Here is a 17,271-nt window from a genome sequence, read left to right on the forward strand (position 1 = left end):
ACACTCAAAATGTGTGAATGTTTACTAGTTGCTGAGAAGGGAAAGGCAAGTCAGATCTGTGGAAGACATTTGACTTGGTTGTGGAAACTACTGGAGATCAAGAAAAAATATGATATAGGAGCAAGCATTGCATGAGTATTATGTGTGCCAAACAGTTGCTGTTAGATTACATTTTCTTTTCTTTTTCTGGCCAATATTAACAGTGTAAACAAAACTAAATAAATAAGGGTAACAGAGAGACTGTTCAAAGGAATAAAATATAAAGCCTTTATTACAGCAGACTAAAAACATTAATGAATTGCAGTTTATTTATTGTTTAGGCTAATTATTCAAAAGCTCCCTTTGCTATTTAATTTAAAAACAAAAATGATTCATTGCATTTCAAAGCATGAATGTCTCATATGTTGTGTGATGGCATGATTGATTGATACAGTAGCCTATATATTGAATTTTGGGCTTAAGTAAGTTACGGTATTAAGACTAAACAGGAGGCACTCTGAGGCCTACAGCTCAATGGTGGTTATACAAGGCTACTATACTAAGCCTACAAATGATGACGACATGACTTATTATGATCATCATTTAGCAATATTCAATTCATACGCACAACACATATGAACTAAGCATTCACTGTGAAAGTTGATACAATGTGTAGGCCCTTCATGTATAGGCTATGAGCATCACTTCTTCGGGATCGGTGTCCCTTCCAGGGGACGGTTAAGCTAACGTAGGCTAATGCGATTAGCATAACAAGAGAATTTCTGCCATATCTGATATATCTGATATTGGCAGAAAGCTTAAATTATTGTTAATCTAACTGAACTGTCCAATTTATAGTAGCTATATTAGTGAAATAATACCATGCTATTGTTTGAGAAGAGTGCACAATTTTGAACATGAAAAGTTATTAATAAACAAATTAGGTGTAACCTGTTACTCCTACCCCCTACTTTTTCGAACATTCTGTTAAAAATCGCGCAACATTGCTCATGCCAGGAATATAGTATATGCATATGATTAGTATGTGTGGATAGAAAACACAGATGTTTATAAAACCGGTTAAATCACGGCTGTGACTATAACAGAACGTGCGTTTCATCGAAAAGCGCAGGAAAATCTGATCACTGAAAATGGAAATATATATCCATCCGCCACTTCAACCCATTGATAAAGGCGAACCACAATAAATGGGGCTGAGGTTGCAATACCTACAGCTTCCACACAATGTCAACAGTCTTGTCATTTGCCTAGGCTTTGTTTCTTGGTCAAACGAAGAAGAGACAAGCCATTTGTTCAGGTCTCCGACCGGATATTTTGGTTGAGATTTACCCGGACATTATTTCCAGACGGACAGCTAAAGAATATACCGCCTCGTGATCAATTTGATCGCTTATTAACGTGTACTAATACCTAAAGTTGCATTACAAAAGTATTTTGAAGTGTTTTGTGAAAGTTTATCGTCTACTTTTTTAATTATAAAAAATGACATTACGTTATAAGACGCTATTTTTTTTTGTTTATCACACAGTCTTCATAGATCGATATCTAGGCTATATATGGACCGATTTAATCGAGAAAAAAAAAGACCCAATAGTGATTATGGGACATCTAGGAGTGCCAACAAAGAAGATGGTCAAAGGTAATGAATGTTTTATATTTTATGTGTGCGGTTTGTGTAGCGACGACTATGCTAATTATTTTGTTTACGTCCCCTGCGGGTCGTTTTGGGGTGTTACATGCTATCAGATAATAGCTTCTCACGCTTTCGCCGAAAAGCATTTTAAAAATCTGACTTGTTGCCTGGATTCACAACGAGTGTAGCTTTAATTCAATACCCTGCATGTGTATTTTAATGAACGTTTGAGTTTTAACTAGTACTATTAGCATTTAGCGTAGCGCATTTGCCTTTCCAGATTTCTAGATGGGACGCCTGCGTGTCAGGTAGGAGCAAGAGGTTTTAATGGATAACATGATTGGCAGACGTGATGAGCAGAGAGAGTACCATGGGATAGTGCACAAGTTTGTATTGGTTTACAGATTAGTACTCAGATGCGTTTGCCTGTCCAGTTAGCGAACATAAACGTTGCTAAAATTGACATTGCCAACAAACAGAAATGTGTACAGAAGAAATGAATATACATATATATATGTATATTATATGTATGAAAAAACAGATCCACCCTCGACAGAAATCGATCATCTTGAAAACTAAAGCAGAAAGCTTGCTACGACCCACCGCCTATGTCACTCACCGCCTAAGTCACTCATCATAACAAGTCACTCTTGCCATATCAATGAGGCCTTTTGAACTGAACTAACCTGAATTAAGTTTGATTCATTTGAATTGACTATTCCTCGATTCACCCAATCACCCTGCTATCTTGCCACATCAATGGGGTCATTTGAGCTGAAACAAACCAATTTGCAAGTGAACCAACTCATGTCTCAATGAAGCCATTTGAACTCAACTAAACCAAATATAATTAATCGGAATCGACTCATTCTTCACTCACTCTGCTGTCATCTGGGCCACGAGATCGAAGGAGGCAAAGCCGGCATTGAGGAAGTTGTCGCGATAGCGGCTCATCTTGATGGCATCCAGCCAGTCTCCCACGGTGGTGAAGGTGGTGTAGTCAGGGACGCATCGGTCGAGCAGAGGCTGCGATGCCCTACAGGAGGGAGGAGGAGAGTGAGACAAAAGAGAGAGGGTTAAGGTCACGCCTCACCTCCAGCACCAATGAAACCTCACTCCCACACCCCCAAAACGCCACCTCGCTCTCCCCCTCGCTGCCCTTGTAGGGTCAAGGGTTAATCGCCTCCGTCGCCTGACGTAACCACCTTTGGCTACCGTTGGAGACTGGCTTGGCCGGGCGTGTGTGTGTGTTCTCTTTGGCATGATGACCAATGCTAAAAGAGACAAAAGGTGTGCAAACAACACAATACGGCGAAGGTGGAAAGACATTTCCTCAAGAATCTCTTGGACAGCGTGGAGATATTTGTGGACTGTCAACCTGTGTGTGTGTGTGTGTGTGTGTGTGTGTGTGTGTGTGTGTGTGTGTGTGCACGTGTGTGTGCACGTGTGTGTATGCATACACCTGCAGACACCCAACGAGGCCCTTGGACTCTCCAAAAAAAACAACCACCCCTGATTGATGTCATAGATAGGGGGGCCACCTTGCAGTTTTAATAAACAGCAGTGGAAGTTTGAAAAGAGAGGGAGAGCTAGGGTGAACGAAGGAAGGTGGGGGAGAAAAGGACAGAAAGAAAAAAGGGGGAAGAAAGAGGAGAAAGAGAACCTCTCTCTCTGACCGCTCTCTGCTCTGTTGATCCTTGTCGTCTTTTGATGGCATTAGATTCACAATCAAAGGTGGATGGAAAAAAGAGAGGGAGCGAGTTAATAAGAGCCAATACAGAGGCTCCATTGAAGGGTTGACTGCTGCAGAGGGATAGGAGGAGTGCTCTTTAACAAGGCCTGCGCTTCAGGGCCCTGAGGGTTTGGGCTAGCCACCATCAACCTTCAGACACAGTTAACAGAGCATTGTTAGCCACTTTCTGAAGTCTCGTACTGAAGTGGAAGGTGTCTAGCCTGATCCCAGATCTATTTGTGCTATCTTGCCAACTCCTTATGGTCAGTGGAAAGACAGCCAAAAAAGAGGATGTGGAATCAGGCTAGAAGTCAAAGGAAGCCAAAGGCACTGGGAGAGGCCACTAAGACCGTATGTCTCATGTTATGAGGGGCAGTCACCTGAGTGGATACTCCCAAATTGGAGCCCAAAGGGCAAAGGTGTTGTGACGGTTTCCTCATGGTTTTTGGTGAACGTTTTTTTGTTTGTCTTCAGTGTGAGTGGTGAAAGACACAGATCATTGGATTTTTCCATGTCAGGCTATATGGTTGTGCATTATGAGGCAGACAGACACACCGCACATCGCCGCCACCCCCCGCACACCCACCACACACACGTACCACACACTCACTCGCGCATGACAGGAGGACACCTCCACTTGTATTGTAAAAACTATAACACGACTCCCAAACCAGGGACAAATGTTAGCCTAGCAACCGCTAACCATTACAAAGCACTAATGTCAAGCTGGACGTCATGGCAGCTCATCTCTCACTCACTCTTTCCCCATTAGGCTCGGCGGGGGGCACACCTCTCCACTGGCCCGTTTAAGATATTTTTTGAAAGAAATTCAAATCGTTCACGTCTTTTCGCGTCACTCTTAATCTAGCTAAATACTGGCTAATTAATCTGATTTAATCTTCCCAGCCATCGCCATAGCTCCAGATCCCCGATGGAATCACCCCCTATTCCTCCTCACCCTCTTCCCCCTTTGGGCTCTTTGCATGAAATCTACAGAGGACTGTTGCATGAGGATATCACTAAATATGTGAAACCATTGATCTAAGAACTTCCTTGTAGGAGCTATGGATGCCTTGAGTGCTTTATTGAGCAACGGTAATTCCACATTTGCATTGACAACCCTGGCCAGTTGTTTGGTTGCTTAATGTTTTAGCTATGGGAAGTACTGTGTACTGTCGGCATTGCTGAGACACTGACTCTCATACAAGTCAATAAGTCAATTTGGAAAAGGATATTTTTCCAGTGAAAAGTGTTATCGTTGTCGGCATGACTCGGGTGAGTCTAGTAACACAGTCACAGATAGAAAATGGCACCGTCACTACTAAACCCTAGTCCAGAGAACATACTGTATTGCAGTAGACAGAAAACCAAAGAAACCCATTTCAGAGATATATATTTCTAGCTATTCTCTATAATGTAATCCATCACATACATACAAACATACATTCATACACTATATAGTATCTGTCAAAAGTTTGAAAACACCTACTCATTACAGGGTTTTTCTTTATTTGTACTATTTTCTACATTGTAGATGTAAAGGTAGGGGTAGTATACAGAAGATAGTGCTATTTGGAAAAAGACCAAGTTCATATTATAGTAAGAACAGCTCAAATAAGCAAAGAGAAACGACAGTCCATCATTACTTTAAGACATGAAGGTAAGTCATTCCGGAACATTTGAAGTTTCTTCAAGTGCAGTCGCAAAACCCATCAAGCGCTATGACAAAACTGGCTCTTATGAAGACCGCCAAAGGAAAGGACGACCTAGAGTTATCAGCCTCAGAAATTGCAGCCCAAATAAATGCTTCACAGAGGTCAAGTAACAGACATCTTAACATCAACAGTTTAGAGGAGAATGCGTGAATCAGGCCTTCATGGGCGAATTGCTGCAAAGAAACAACTAAAGGACACCAATAAGAACAAGCAACTTGCTTGTGCCAAGAAACACGAGCAGTGGACATTAGACCGGTGGAAATCTGTCCACTGGTCTGATGAGTCCTTATTTGACAAGAACTACCTTGTCTTTGTGAGACGCAGAGTATGTGAACGGATGATCTCTGCATGTGTAATTCTCAACGTGAAACCATGGAGGAGGAGGTGTGATGGTATCGGGGTGCTTTGTTGGTGACACTGTCAGTGATTTATTTAGAATTCAAGGCACACTTAATCAACATGGCTACAACAGCATTCTGCAATGATGCGTCATCTCATATTTTGTTTTTCAACAAGACAATGACCCAAAACACACCTCCAGGCTGTGTAGGGGCTATTTGACCAAGACGGAGAGTGATAGAGTGCTACGTCAGATGACCTGGCCTACACAATCAACCGACCTCAACCCATTTGAGATGGTTTGGGATGAGTTGTACCGCAGAGTGAAGAAAAAGCAGCCAACAGGGTGCTCAGCATATGCGGGAATTCCTTCAAGATGGTTGGAAAATCATACCAGGTGAAGTTGGTGGAGAGAATGCCAAGAGTGTGGAAAAAGGCAAAGGGTGGCTACTTTGAAGAATCTAAAATATATTTGGATTTGTTTAACATTTTTTTGGTTACTTTATACTTTTGTGTTATTTCGTAGTTTTGATGTTTTTCACTATTATTCTACAATGTAGCCAATAGTAAAAAAATAAAGAAAAACCGTTGAATAAGTAGTTGTGTCCAAACTTTAGCAAAATTCCTAGGTTTTCTAGAAATCCAGGTGGGAAAATAACCGGGTTATGGTTATTCTAGGAAATCTGTGAATTTGGGGTTTTGCAACCAGCACCAGATTAAAGTAGCTGCTAACTAGGCTGAGATGGGCCAGACTGTCTGCCAGTTTATAGGCTTACCCAGAAGATTGCGTGCTGCTGGTGACCACCTTGAGGCTGGCGGCGTTGCGGATGAGCTTGTCCAGCGTTGCAACGATCTGGGAGAATTTAGGACGAAGGTTCCTTTCCTTGACCCAGCAGTCGAGCATGAGCTGGTGCAGTGCTGTGGGGCAGTCCATGGGCGGGGGCAGCCGGTAGTCCTGCTCCACGGCGTTTATCACCTGGAGGGTTGGATAAGAGTTAGATTGACAAGTGGGATAGAATCAGACCAAGATAAAAAAAAGAGGTCAAATCTAGGGAATATGGTTTTGAATTATGAGACAAGAAAAGGATAAGAAACAGGGTGATGACTGGGTAGAGAAGGGGGGTTTCGAGTCAAGATAAGAAGAGTCAAAAGACAGGGAGAGGGAGGGAGGGGGAAGATAAGAGAGAGCATGAGAAGGGGGCAGGGGGAGAGAGAAAAGGGAAGGGGAACCAGTTAGGAAAAAGGGGGAGTCAGAGAAGGAGAGTGACAACTTGAAGATGTGACAGTGTTTTTCGGGAACGTTGAATGTCAAACTAAGTCATCTTAAAGAAGTAAAGTCCAGTAAAGTAAATAAAAGCAAGTTCCACTCACGTCCTGGTTGCTCATGTCCCAATATGGCCGCTCTCCGTACGACATCACTTCCCACATGACGATGCCGTAGCTCCACACATCACTGGCCGAGGTGAACTTCCTGTAGGCGATGGCTTCGGGGGCCGTCCAGCGAATAGGAATCTTGCCTCCCTGTGGATATGCGAATGAGTAGGTGAGAGTGAAATACTGGGGATGGAGTCACACACAGAGTTACACACATACAGAGGGAAGAGAGGGTGAGACAAACTTACACTGGTTGAGACACGTTTGATTATGATAAGATGCCAGGTAAAACTGAGGTACACAAATACCATACACATACACACATAAACAAACAAAACCCTGAATAACAAGTTCATTGTGATTCTTATTGAATGTACAGTGCAATCTGTGATTGAATAAAAAATAAATAGCAAAAAAGAACACAGTGGCGAAAAATTGAAACAAACCAATTTATTACCATTCATTCAAGACTTGACATACACTATACTGTACATACAAAAGTATGTGGACACCCCTTGAAATTTGTGGATTTGGCTATTTCAGCCACATCAGTTGCTGACAGGTGTATGAAAATCGAGCACACAGCCATGCAATCTCCATAGCCAAACATTGGCAGTAGAATGCCCTCCCTGAAGAGCTCAGTGATTTTCAACATGGCACCGTCATAGGTTGCCAATTTTCCAAAAAGTCAGTTTGTAAAATTTCTGCCCTGCTAGAGCTGCCCCGGTCAACTGTAAGCCCTGTTATTGTGAAGTGGAAACGTCTAGGAGCAACAAGGGTTCAGCCGTGAAGTGGTAGGCCTCACAAGCTCACAGAACGGGACCGCTGAGTGCTGAAGCGCATTGTGCATAAAAATCGTCTGTCCTTGGTTGCAACACTCACTAACGTGTTCCAGACTGCCTCTGTCAGTGCAATAACGGTTCATCGGGGGCTTCATGAAATGGGTTTCCATGGCCGAGCAGCCACACACAAGATTACCATGTGCAATGCCAAGCGTTGGCTGGAGTGGTATAAAGCTCGCCTCCGTTGGACTCCGGAGCAGTGGAAACACATTCTCTGGAGTGATGAATCACGCTTCACCATCTGGCAGTCTGGCGGACGCGAGGACAACGCTCCGTGCCCGAATGTATAGTGCCAACGTAAAGTTTGGTGGAGAAGTAATAATGGTCTGGGGCTGTTTTTTATGGTTTGTGCTAGGCCCCTTAGTTCCAGTGAAGGTAAATCTTAATGCTACAGCATACAATGACATTCTTGACGAATCTGTGCTTCCAACTTTGTGGCAACAGTTTGGGGAAGGCCCTTTCTTGTTTCAGCATGACAATGCCCCCGTGTACAAAGCTAGGTCCATCCAGAAAGGGTTTGTCGAGATCGGTGTGGAAGAACTTGACTGGCCTGCACTGACCTCAAACCCATCGAACACCTTTGGGATGAATTGGAACGCCGACTGCGAACAGGCCTACATTTGTGCCCGACCTCACTAATGCTCTAGTGGCTAAATGGACGCAAGTACCTCTTCCAACATCTTCCCAGAAGAGTGTAGGCTGTTATAGCAGCAGAGAGGGGACCAACTCAATATTAGCGCCCATGCTTTGGAATGAGATGTTCGACGAGCAGCTGCCCACATACTTTTGGTCATGCAGTGTAGATGCACACACACACATGCATACACACACTACCAAAGTGTCCTGCACACTAACCAGTGAGCTGGTGTAGGTGGGGTCCGTGGCGTCATCTTCGAGGAAGCGCGACAGGCCGAAGTCAGACACCTTACACACCAGGTTGCTGTTGACCAGGATGTTGCGTGCAGCCAGGTCCCGGTGGACGTAGTTCATATCAGACAGATACTTCATGCCCGCCGCGATGCCACGCAGCATCCCCACAAGCTGGATCACTGTGAACTGCCCGTCGTTGAGCTGGCAAAGACAGAGAGATAGAAAGAGAAATATAAGCAAGCATTATACTATAATCTATATTCAATATTTAGCTTAACTGTTTAACATACTTCCATTCCTACCTCTTTGCCGCGTTCTCTCTTTTCCTACCATCTCTCTCTTTTGTTTTGTGTCTCTTGCTCTCTCGTGGTTTTTCTCTCACTCTCTTTCTTATTTCCCCATATCTCTACCTGTCTCCCATCTAGCTCTCCTTCTGTTTCACCCCTTTCTCTCTACCCTCTTTCAACCCTTCCATTCCCTCCATCTCTCTCTCCCTCTATCTTCCGCTCTCTCTCTCCTTCTAAGTATCAGACAATGTTTAATATGAAGGCGAGCCAGTGATTCATAGGCTAGTGAAACATCTGTAAATGTCGGAGATTGCGAGAGGAGTGGCACATTTGTAAGATACTGACAACAGACGGGGGTTAGGTGCATGTTTGGGTACTCAGATGATGAGATGATTACAGATACACATTTATGTGTTTTCAAGAGTATCAATTCTCTGGCTGTTTTTTATTGTTCAATTGATTTAGTCCAGAGATTGACATCAAGTTAGGCCTTTGTTATTATGAAAACATTTTGGGGGTTACAGTAGGTGGTGTGTAATGTTAGAAATATGTGAAATTATGTTTTATTTTGCCAAACCCTGAGCTCAATGTTTCAAATAATTTGCTAATTCTAAACATATCCTTGTGTGTGTGTGTGTGTGTGTGTGTGTGTGTGTGTGTGTGTGTGTGTGTGTGTGTGTGTGTGTGTGTGTGTGTGTGTGTGTGTGTGTGTGTGTGTGTGTGTGTGTGTGTGTGTGTGTGTGTGTGTGTGTGTGTGTGTGTGTGTGTGGGTGTGTGCACCCATCAAATTATTATTATTTAGTACTGTGTGTGTGTATGTTCCACAGGTTCTCCTACCCTCAAGAAAGAGTCTAGTGCCCCGTTCTCCATAAACTCTGTGACGATCATGACTGGCCGGCTCTTGGTGACCACGCCCTCCAGTCGAATGATGTTGGGGTGGTCGAACTGTCCCATGATGCTTGCTTCACTCAGGAAGTCCCGCCTCTGCCGGTCAGTGTAGCCCACCTTGAGTGTCTTGATAGCCACAATGATCTCACGTCGGCCGGGTAGCTTGCAACGCCCGCGACACACCTCCCCAAACTCTCCTGTGAGAGCGAGGAATAGGAGACAGAGAGAGAGAGACGGAGGGGGGAAGAGAGGAAGGATAGAAAAAGTGGAGGAGAGTGGGGAGAGAGGGGAGAGGGACAGTTTACTGGTTAGAACCAAGGAGTCAAGAAATGGAAGCGGGAGACTGCGAGAGAGAGCGGCTCGGGCAGTGTACGGTGGCTAGGAATGGCAGAGAAAAGGGGGGGATGAAAGGTGAGAGTGAGGGACGGTCGAGGGAGAACTAAAAACGTAGGGAAGAGTGGGTTAGCGTGGGTAGTTTGGGGGTGGTGGTAAAGCTTGATAAGAGAGTGGAGAGGTGGAAGGCTAGAGATATAGGGGGTGGGGGTAGAGGGGTGGTTGGGGAGATTAGGATTCAGAGGAGTTAGGGGCGGAAGAAGAGGCTGGAGGCGAGAGACGCTTGGGGCTCGTGGAGGCTTTGCGTTTAGGTCCTAACACGCCAAGCGGGTGCGAGAGTGTGTGAGAGAGAGAGTGTATGTGCGAGAGACGGAAACAAGGGAAGTGAGGGAACGGGGAGGGTAAAGGGGAGGGGCAACAGGGTTTGAGGATTGTCACTAAAGGTGAAGGCTTGGAAGCAACGGGTTTAAGTAGCAGCAGTAGATGTTAAGCTGTGGTAGTGGTAGTAGAGCAGAGGGGGCTCAGCTGCAGGCGACATACACCTCAAAATCAAAATTCCCATCAACACAAGTCTTCATTCAGCTCAGATACATGGCTAACTCTGAGTCGACAACAGTCCTGCAGCTTTTTAGCAAAAGTATTACTAATATTTCAAAATATCAAGATTTGAACTCTAACTAGTACATCAAAAAGGGGCAGAGGGATGGAGCAAGGGTGTAAACAGGAAGGACAGGAAGAAGTAAAGAGGAAGGATGACCACAAAAAGTGATGAGGTGAAGGGTCAAAGGGACTTTGGAGTGGTCCCCTTTAATAGTGGCCCTCAACACTCTTAAAGAGGGGGATGGAGTTTAGAGATGAATGTCCTGGCCCTGGAAGGCTGCTGTTCTAGCTTCTTGAATAGCCAATCAACTCTCCTAGATGACGATTAAGTCAGGTAGATTCAAGAAGGGGTGCTAATCAATTTAAGTGATTGATTAATGACAGTTGAACAAACAAAGTAACTTCTTACTGCAGAGCACATCTCCAGGACCAGGAATGGGCAGTTCTTAGAGGTTAAAGGTTTATTAAAACAAAGAGACAAAAAGTGGGGAAAAGAGGTAGCAATCAGTAAAGGCACTTAGGTGCCAACCTAAGGGGGAGCTACAGTTGTGAGTGAAGCGAATTAGGGGACGCAACATTTTTGCAAAGGTGTAAATGCATATTTGTGATTAGGGGGGCTGCTAGTGCTGGGGGGATGGGGGGGAGCACGAGGGGAGGCGGGATGGTTTAAGGGGGGGGGGTTGGGACGATGAATTGAGTGAAAGTACCGCTTGGCGTGAAGTCCTCTAACGGTATGGCCTGGAGGTGACTAGCATTCTTCCCCCTGTAGCTCAGGAGCTTTTGTTGGTTACCTGCGCCAATGACTTCCTCGATCTTCACGCAGGAGATGTCGATCTCCTTGGCAAACTCGCGGATGGCCTCATTGGGGTCCTCGTAGGTGAAGGGGTCAATATAGACCTTCATTCCAGGTGTGACTATAGGGGATTCAATAGCGGAAATAATCACATGAATCAAGGCAGTCAAGCAGAAATTACCATTCAAAATTATATGTACAGCATTGATTGTTAATCAATTAAATGCATGAAGGCGGCCTACGTGTTGTAATGATAGCTTTGCTTCTAATGATATTGGGTGCATTAACATAAGATGTTACAGTCGAGGAATAACACCAATGAGATCCACAACCACTACACTCTCAGAAAAATGGGTTCCAAAAGGGATCTTCGGCTGTCCCCAGAGGTGAACACTTTTTGGTACCAGGAAGAACCCTTTTTTGGTTTCAGGTAGAACCCTTTTGAGATCCATGTAGAGTCCTCTGTGGAAAGGGTTCTACGTGGAACCCAAGAGGTTTCTTCAAAGGGTTCTTCCATCGTCTCAGTAGGTATTAAATAGAACACTGCGGCCCGCCCGCCTGTGGGGAAAACAACCCTTGGTTATCTTGATTACCCAATTGACTCACAGCAAAAACGTCACCTTTATAAAATGCTATTTTCTTGTTGTCTGCTTGTTTTCCTCATTTACAAAATTACATTTAAGAAAGTTCAATGTCTAAAAGATTACTTTTGAATATTTCCTGCTCCCAAGTGTTCTCACTACTTAGAAAAACATTAATATTGTAGGGATTCCCTCAAGCTCCTTTCATGACGGCGCTAAAGTTAGCTACGTGAGTGAGTGCTAGCTAGCTACCAATCAGAACATTAAGCTAGCCAAAACCAACAACACAAACAAACAGAATTTATAGCTACAATTAGTGATTGGAGTTACAAACGGACTATACTAAATGAGTTAAATCTCTTTCGTGTGATGAAATGTTTTCCACACACATAGCTACATGTAGCCTACTTGGACATCATGTCCACACAATTTTCCACACCAAATAGATTGAGGCCACAGGGCTCTTCTCGCAGGCTCTATTTCCCTTTTTGTGAGCATTGTGAACCGTAGGTCGGGATTTTTGACATGGTTACTTTGAACAACACAGCATTATTTCTGTATAACAAAAAATCTGTGATGAAATTGTTTTTTTTTTTACAATGGGGGTCAATAGGAAAGAATGTTTGTTTTCCCCAATTTGTGAGCGTGGTCGAGGGGAATTCCTTCTTATGACACCAAGCTTTATCTTGGCCAGGTTGCTGTTGTAAATGAGCACTTGTTCTCAACTGGCCTACCTGGTTAAATAAAGGTGAAATGTAAAAAAAATCAAAACAGAGTATGGGTTCAGCCGGTTAGGTTCTAGACAGCAGCTTTTTTCCCTAAGAGTGTACCAATGCTGCCTATATAATCTGTGACTGTTAAATGACATAAACCTTATTTTGACACATTATGTGGAAATAGGATTCTTGTGATATAACTGGCTTTTGACATGTCGTGTGTGGGTATACTGTTAGATGTAGGGACTAAGTCTAGCTCAGAGGCCGGCTGTTAGAATATGGATCATGTGGAAAGCTTATAATGGAGGACAGGCAGTAGAGACTTACTGTACTGCTGCAGTTTCTCTGTGTACTCTGACTCGGAGCCATTCCTCTGCTTCCTGTGGGGCAAACCAGAGTAAAAACACAAAGTCAGTCAAGTACCGTATGGTGCAATATTCAATGGAGCAGGATTGAGTGGAGATGATTTCGGCAAAGCCGTGTCATTAGAAATAGAGAATACCACTGTATTGCTGCCCACCACGATATCTTTATATTTGAAACTAAGAAATAGAGAATTTCAGGTAAAACTACAAAATAAGATAATATATTGGACAGCAAAAGTAGGACTCTGTTTATGTCTGAAATGGCAGCTGAGAGAAAACATAATGGCTCAACTCGAGAAGTGAAGGACAAAGCCTCATCCAATGGCATCCTCAGCTGTCTCCATCAACACCCAGTTTAACACTCCCTCCTGCACGCTGGTTCAGACTAATACACTGTTCACTCCCAATCCCCCCTTATTTATTCTGTTCATCCTCCTCTTTCTCTTATTTCTTCAGTATCAGTCCATTAATGCAGGGGAGATGGCTATGACAGGGCGAAGGGGGTGGGGTTGTTGAAATGACATGTTAATGTGGTTCCTTTGTTGTCTAACCAGTAACCGGGGCAATAATACCCGCCGGTGATTTGCATCTCATTTCCAATTCAAATGCAGCTACGGAATATGCCAAGGAGCCTCTGAGTATTCCTTCTTTTTTTTTCTTCTCTCGTGGCAGATGCTAGCGAGCTAAGCTAAGACAAAGAAAGAGACTATTCAGCCTGACAGGGCCTGGGCCTGTCAGAACGGGCGGCTCACAGTGAACCATGTCACTGCGAGAGGCGGATGAGTGCCAACCAGTCGCCAAAAGGGAGGGTATCAAACTTGTATGCTTTGCCAACCTGCAGACTCCCAGTGACATAGTAGTACTCTACTGTACATAGTAGTACTATGTACAGTAGAGTTGAAAGACCACGGCCAGGCTTTTACAAGAACTGAATGGATATTAAAGTTAAATGGACAAATATCCTACAAGTGAATAGGAATCAATAGGGATGGGCCGTGTCCAGGTTTTTGGGACGGGCAGCGTCCAAGTGCATATACCCGGGAACTTGATGACAAGTCCATGAATGCAGGCCTATTAGCTTCTAGCAGCTGAAGCTCATGCTCTGTTCCATGGGATAGCCTAGCGAGGGATTGGGAGTGAAATCTGTATGGACTATCCACTGGACGAGCTAATCTCCTACTCGCAAAACTCTTAGGTTTACTCCATGTGTAACTCTGTGTTGTCTGTTCACACTGCTATGCTTTATCTTGGCCAGGTCGCAGTTGCAAATGAGAACTTGTTCTCAACTAGCCTACCTGGTTAAATAAAGGTGAAATAAAATAGGTGGCAGCCAGTGCAGAGTGTCCCTGTCTTTCTGTTGTGTGTTTAAGGACGTAAACACATTCAAAAGTTGACATTTCCATTTAGTTTTTGTGTGGGTGTTTCAATCTGTAAATCAAATGTGCCAGGATTTACCATAAATATGCGGTTTTATATCACTTGCTAACATTGCTATGCTAACATTGTTTCATCCACAAACTGAAGTATGGCTTATTGTCAGCTATTATTGTGTGAGCTTGGTCAACTGCTTTTGATAATGAACGTGGCTTCAATGTCGGACGTAGACACTTTTTCAACGTTATCTAAACAACAATGTGTTCACTGGGTAGTATCGACTATGTTTATTCTCACCTGAGGCAGACGATGGCAATGACGACGACAGCGATAATGAAGACTAGACTTGCGGTGGCAGAACCAACAATAAGGGGCAGCTGCTCCTGAAGAGACTTCTCGGGGTCACCTAGAGGTCAAGAGGTTAGAGGTCAGGGTTACCCATAGGTACCTGTCACCACTATCACATAAATACATACACACTACACCCACACGGCCCTCACACCCTCCGACTAGGCGAACTCCCGACATCACTTTGTCCTTGTGACGTATGCGTGCATCTCCCACCTGTATAGAATGATTTGAGACAGTTTGCTACAGCAGGACAATAATCCTGCTACAACAGGCATTTTTTATTATTATGGGGATTATTACTAGTGAACATTTTTGTAGGGGTTGATACATTTTTCCTAAGGGTAAATCAAGTCTGAAATTTCAAAGTGGAAATTACAAACTTCAGAAGCCTTTTTAAACCTCAATTAAACTCCAAGTAAAAACATTCCTGTTCTCTCCTGCAACAGGGTGATGAAATGAAGATCCTATATATGTATATGCTTTCAACTCCTACACTTCAGCTACTCCTAGAAACCACTCCTACACCTACTCCTTGAAACCATATGCTTATGTAAAGACAGGCATGCACTTGTGTTCACCACTCTGCATCAGAGAAAATGGAAAGGCTATTGTCAGTTTGTCAGATTAAACCTTTAGATTCACGTTACGGTACTCTAGCCTAACTGGCTCTAATATAAATTGGAATGACAGTCAAATAATGGGAGACATCGTCATAAATGATTCGGCTGTCACGCCCTGGTCTTAGTATTTTGTGTTTTCTTTATTATTTTGGTCCGACTCTCCGTCACCGCAAGAAAACCGTGACATCGGCAGACAGGCAGAAAAGGTTTATTATTTCAATGATAAGCCTAAAGAAGTATAAACCTTATGTAAGGCTTTTGAGCCTCTACATATTTATAAGCAGGGGCACAGGGTAAGGAAGTGGAGGTAGGAAGAAAGTGATGTAATATGGTCAGTTAGCCAATGCATTAATCCAAAAGTGATTTAAAATGAACACTTATACAACAGGCTATATGTGGCCCTCGCACGAAGCAAACACATAACCTAGTGTTGCAAGCACCGTGCTGCTACCAGGTTGTGAGCAACCACAAGAGATGTGTGCCTTTTTTACAGCGTGTGAGAATTTCAGTAGTATTCTGATGCATGCTTGTGTCAATGCCGCCCCTGTATGTGTCTCAGACTGTTTGACAAACTCCAATTTCCGCACATGGGGAGAAAAAAAGTTAATTAATTCATACTTTTTAGGTTGGTGCTGAAGTCGGCGGGGCTGCTATAGCGGCCGTACCCAGCTACTGTGCGGGCTCGGACCTGGACCACATAGGGCGTGCCCGTCTTGAGCCCCTCGATGCGGGCAGAGCTCCTTTGGGCTGTCATGGTGTGGGCGATGGCCTCACCCTGGTCCTGCCAAACCAAACGTACAGAGAAGGGTTGAGAAATGCTTAAAAAATGTACTAATCAAACAACATCCCCTCATTCATATCATCCGTATTTATCGCCTTCCCTCCACCCGCTTTGTGGCACATGCCGTGTCCAACAAATCTCACCGTACAGATGGCGAGAGGCAGCGCGAGGCGAAAATAGATGGAGAGCTTTAATCGGTGGGTACAACACCACAAGAAACATAGAGAGACACTAACCAAGTTTCCATCCAACCTTTTTTTGCCGATCACTGTACCTTTACCCAGCCAATCTGTAAATAGCACACCCGACCACCTCATCCCCATATTATTACTTACCTTTTTGCTCTTTCGCATCCCAGTATCTCTACTTGCACATTATCATCTGCACATCTATCACTCCAGTATTAATGCTAAGTTGTAATTATTTTCGCCTCTAGGGCCTATTTATTGCCTTTACCTCCCTACTCTTCTACATTTCCACATACTGTACATAGATTCTATTTTTATTTTATTTTGTGTTATTGACTGTACGTTTGTTTATGTGTAACTCTGTGTTGCTGTTTTTCTCGCACTGCTTTGCTTTATCTTGGCCAGATCAGTAGTAAATGAGAACTTTTTCTCAACTGGCCTCCCTGGTTAAATAAAGGTGAAATAAAAAATTCAATAAATTATGCAAGTAAAGTCCATGTCAAATAAAACATATCACGTCAGGCCTGATGGAAACAGTAAATCTGTCAGTTAACATTCCATTTGTAAACTTTAATAACAGGATATGGTGTGTGGTCCTCCCATGCAGTTATATACAATTAGGTTATGATGAACTTCCACAGGGTGGTGAAAGTTACTGAGCTTGATGCTTCTTTTCCAATGTATATAGAGGGTCTTATTTTGGTGACAAAATTATCGATAATTGTCTGCAGTTCGACAAATAAAAATCTCATCACGTACAGTAGGTAGCCAACCCGCACTGTATCTGCGAGCTGTTGGTTAGAGCGCACGTGCCAAGACCGGAGTGGGCACATTCACTATATAATGCAACATTTATTTTGACAAAATCACCAGTAGAGTTAAAAATGTG

General features: G+C 43.7%; 1 protein-coding gene across 10 annotated transcripts in view; it reads right to left on the reverse strand.

Moving 5' to 3' along the window:
* Positions 1 to 17,271, reverse strand: part of LOC118386766 (ephrin type-B receptor 3-like) — a 105,189-nt gene that overhangs the window by 14,287 nt on the left and 73,631 nt on the right. For 2 of the 10 annotated variants that reach the window (XM_035774568.2, XM_035774564.2), the window contains exons 7-15: positions 16,032 to 16,194; positions 14,740 to 14,848; positions 13,031 to 13,083; positions 11,405 to 11,527; positions 9,630 to 9,877; positions 8,491 to 8,706; positions 6,791 to 6,940; positions 6,196 to 6,395; positions 2,514 to 2,669 (exon numbers count right to left, since the gene is read on the reverse strand). In XM_035774568.2, the coding sequence (XP_035630461.1) occupies positions 2,514 to 2,669; positions 6,196 to 6,395; positions 6,791 to 6,940; positions 8,491 to 8,706; positions 9,630 to 9,877; positions 11,405 to 11,527; positions 13,031 to 13,083; positions 14,740 to 14,848; positions 16,032 to 16,194 (1,418 nt within the window). Of the gene's footprint in view, positions 1 to 2,513; positions 2,670 to 6,195; positions 6,396 to 6,790; positions 6,941 to 8,490; positions 8,707 to 9,629; positions 9,878 to 11,320; positions 11,540 to 13,030; positions 13,084 to 14,739; positions 14,849 to 16,031; positions 16,195 to 17,271 lie in introns of all 10 variants that reach the window. The other 8 variants (XM_035774565.2, XM_035774563.2, XM_035774562.2 and 5 more) reach the window with 5 other exon arrangements.

Source organism: Oncorhynchus keta, chromosome 8, assembly GCF_023373465.1.
Source record: "Oncorhynchus keta strain PuntledgeMale-10-30-2019 chromosome 8, Oket_V2, whole genome shotgun sequence".
NCBI classification, from domain to species: Eukaryota; Metazoa; Chordata; class Actinopteri; order Salmoniformes; family Salmonidae; genus Oncorhynchus; species Oncorhynchus keta.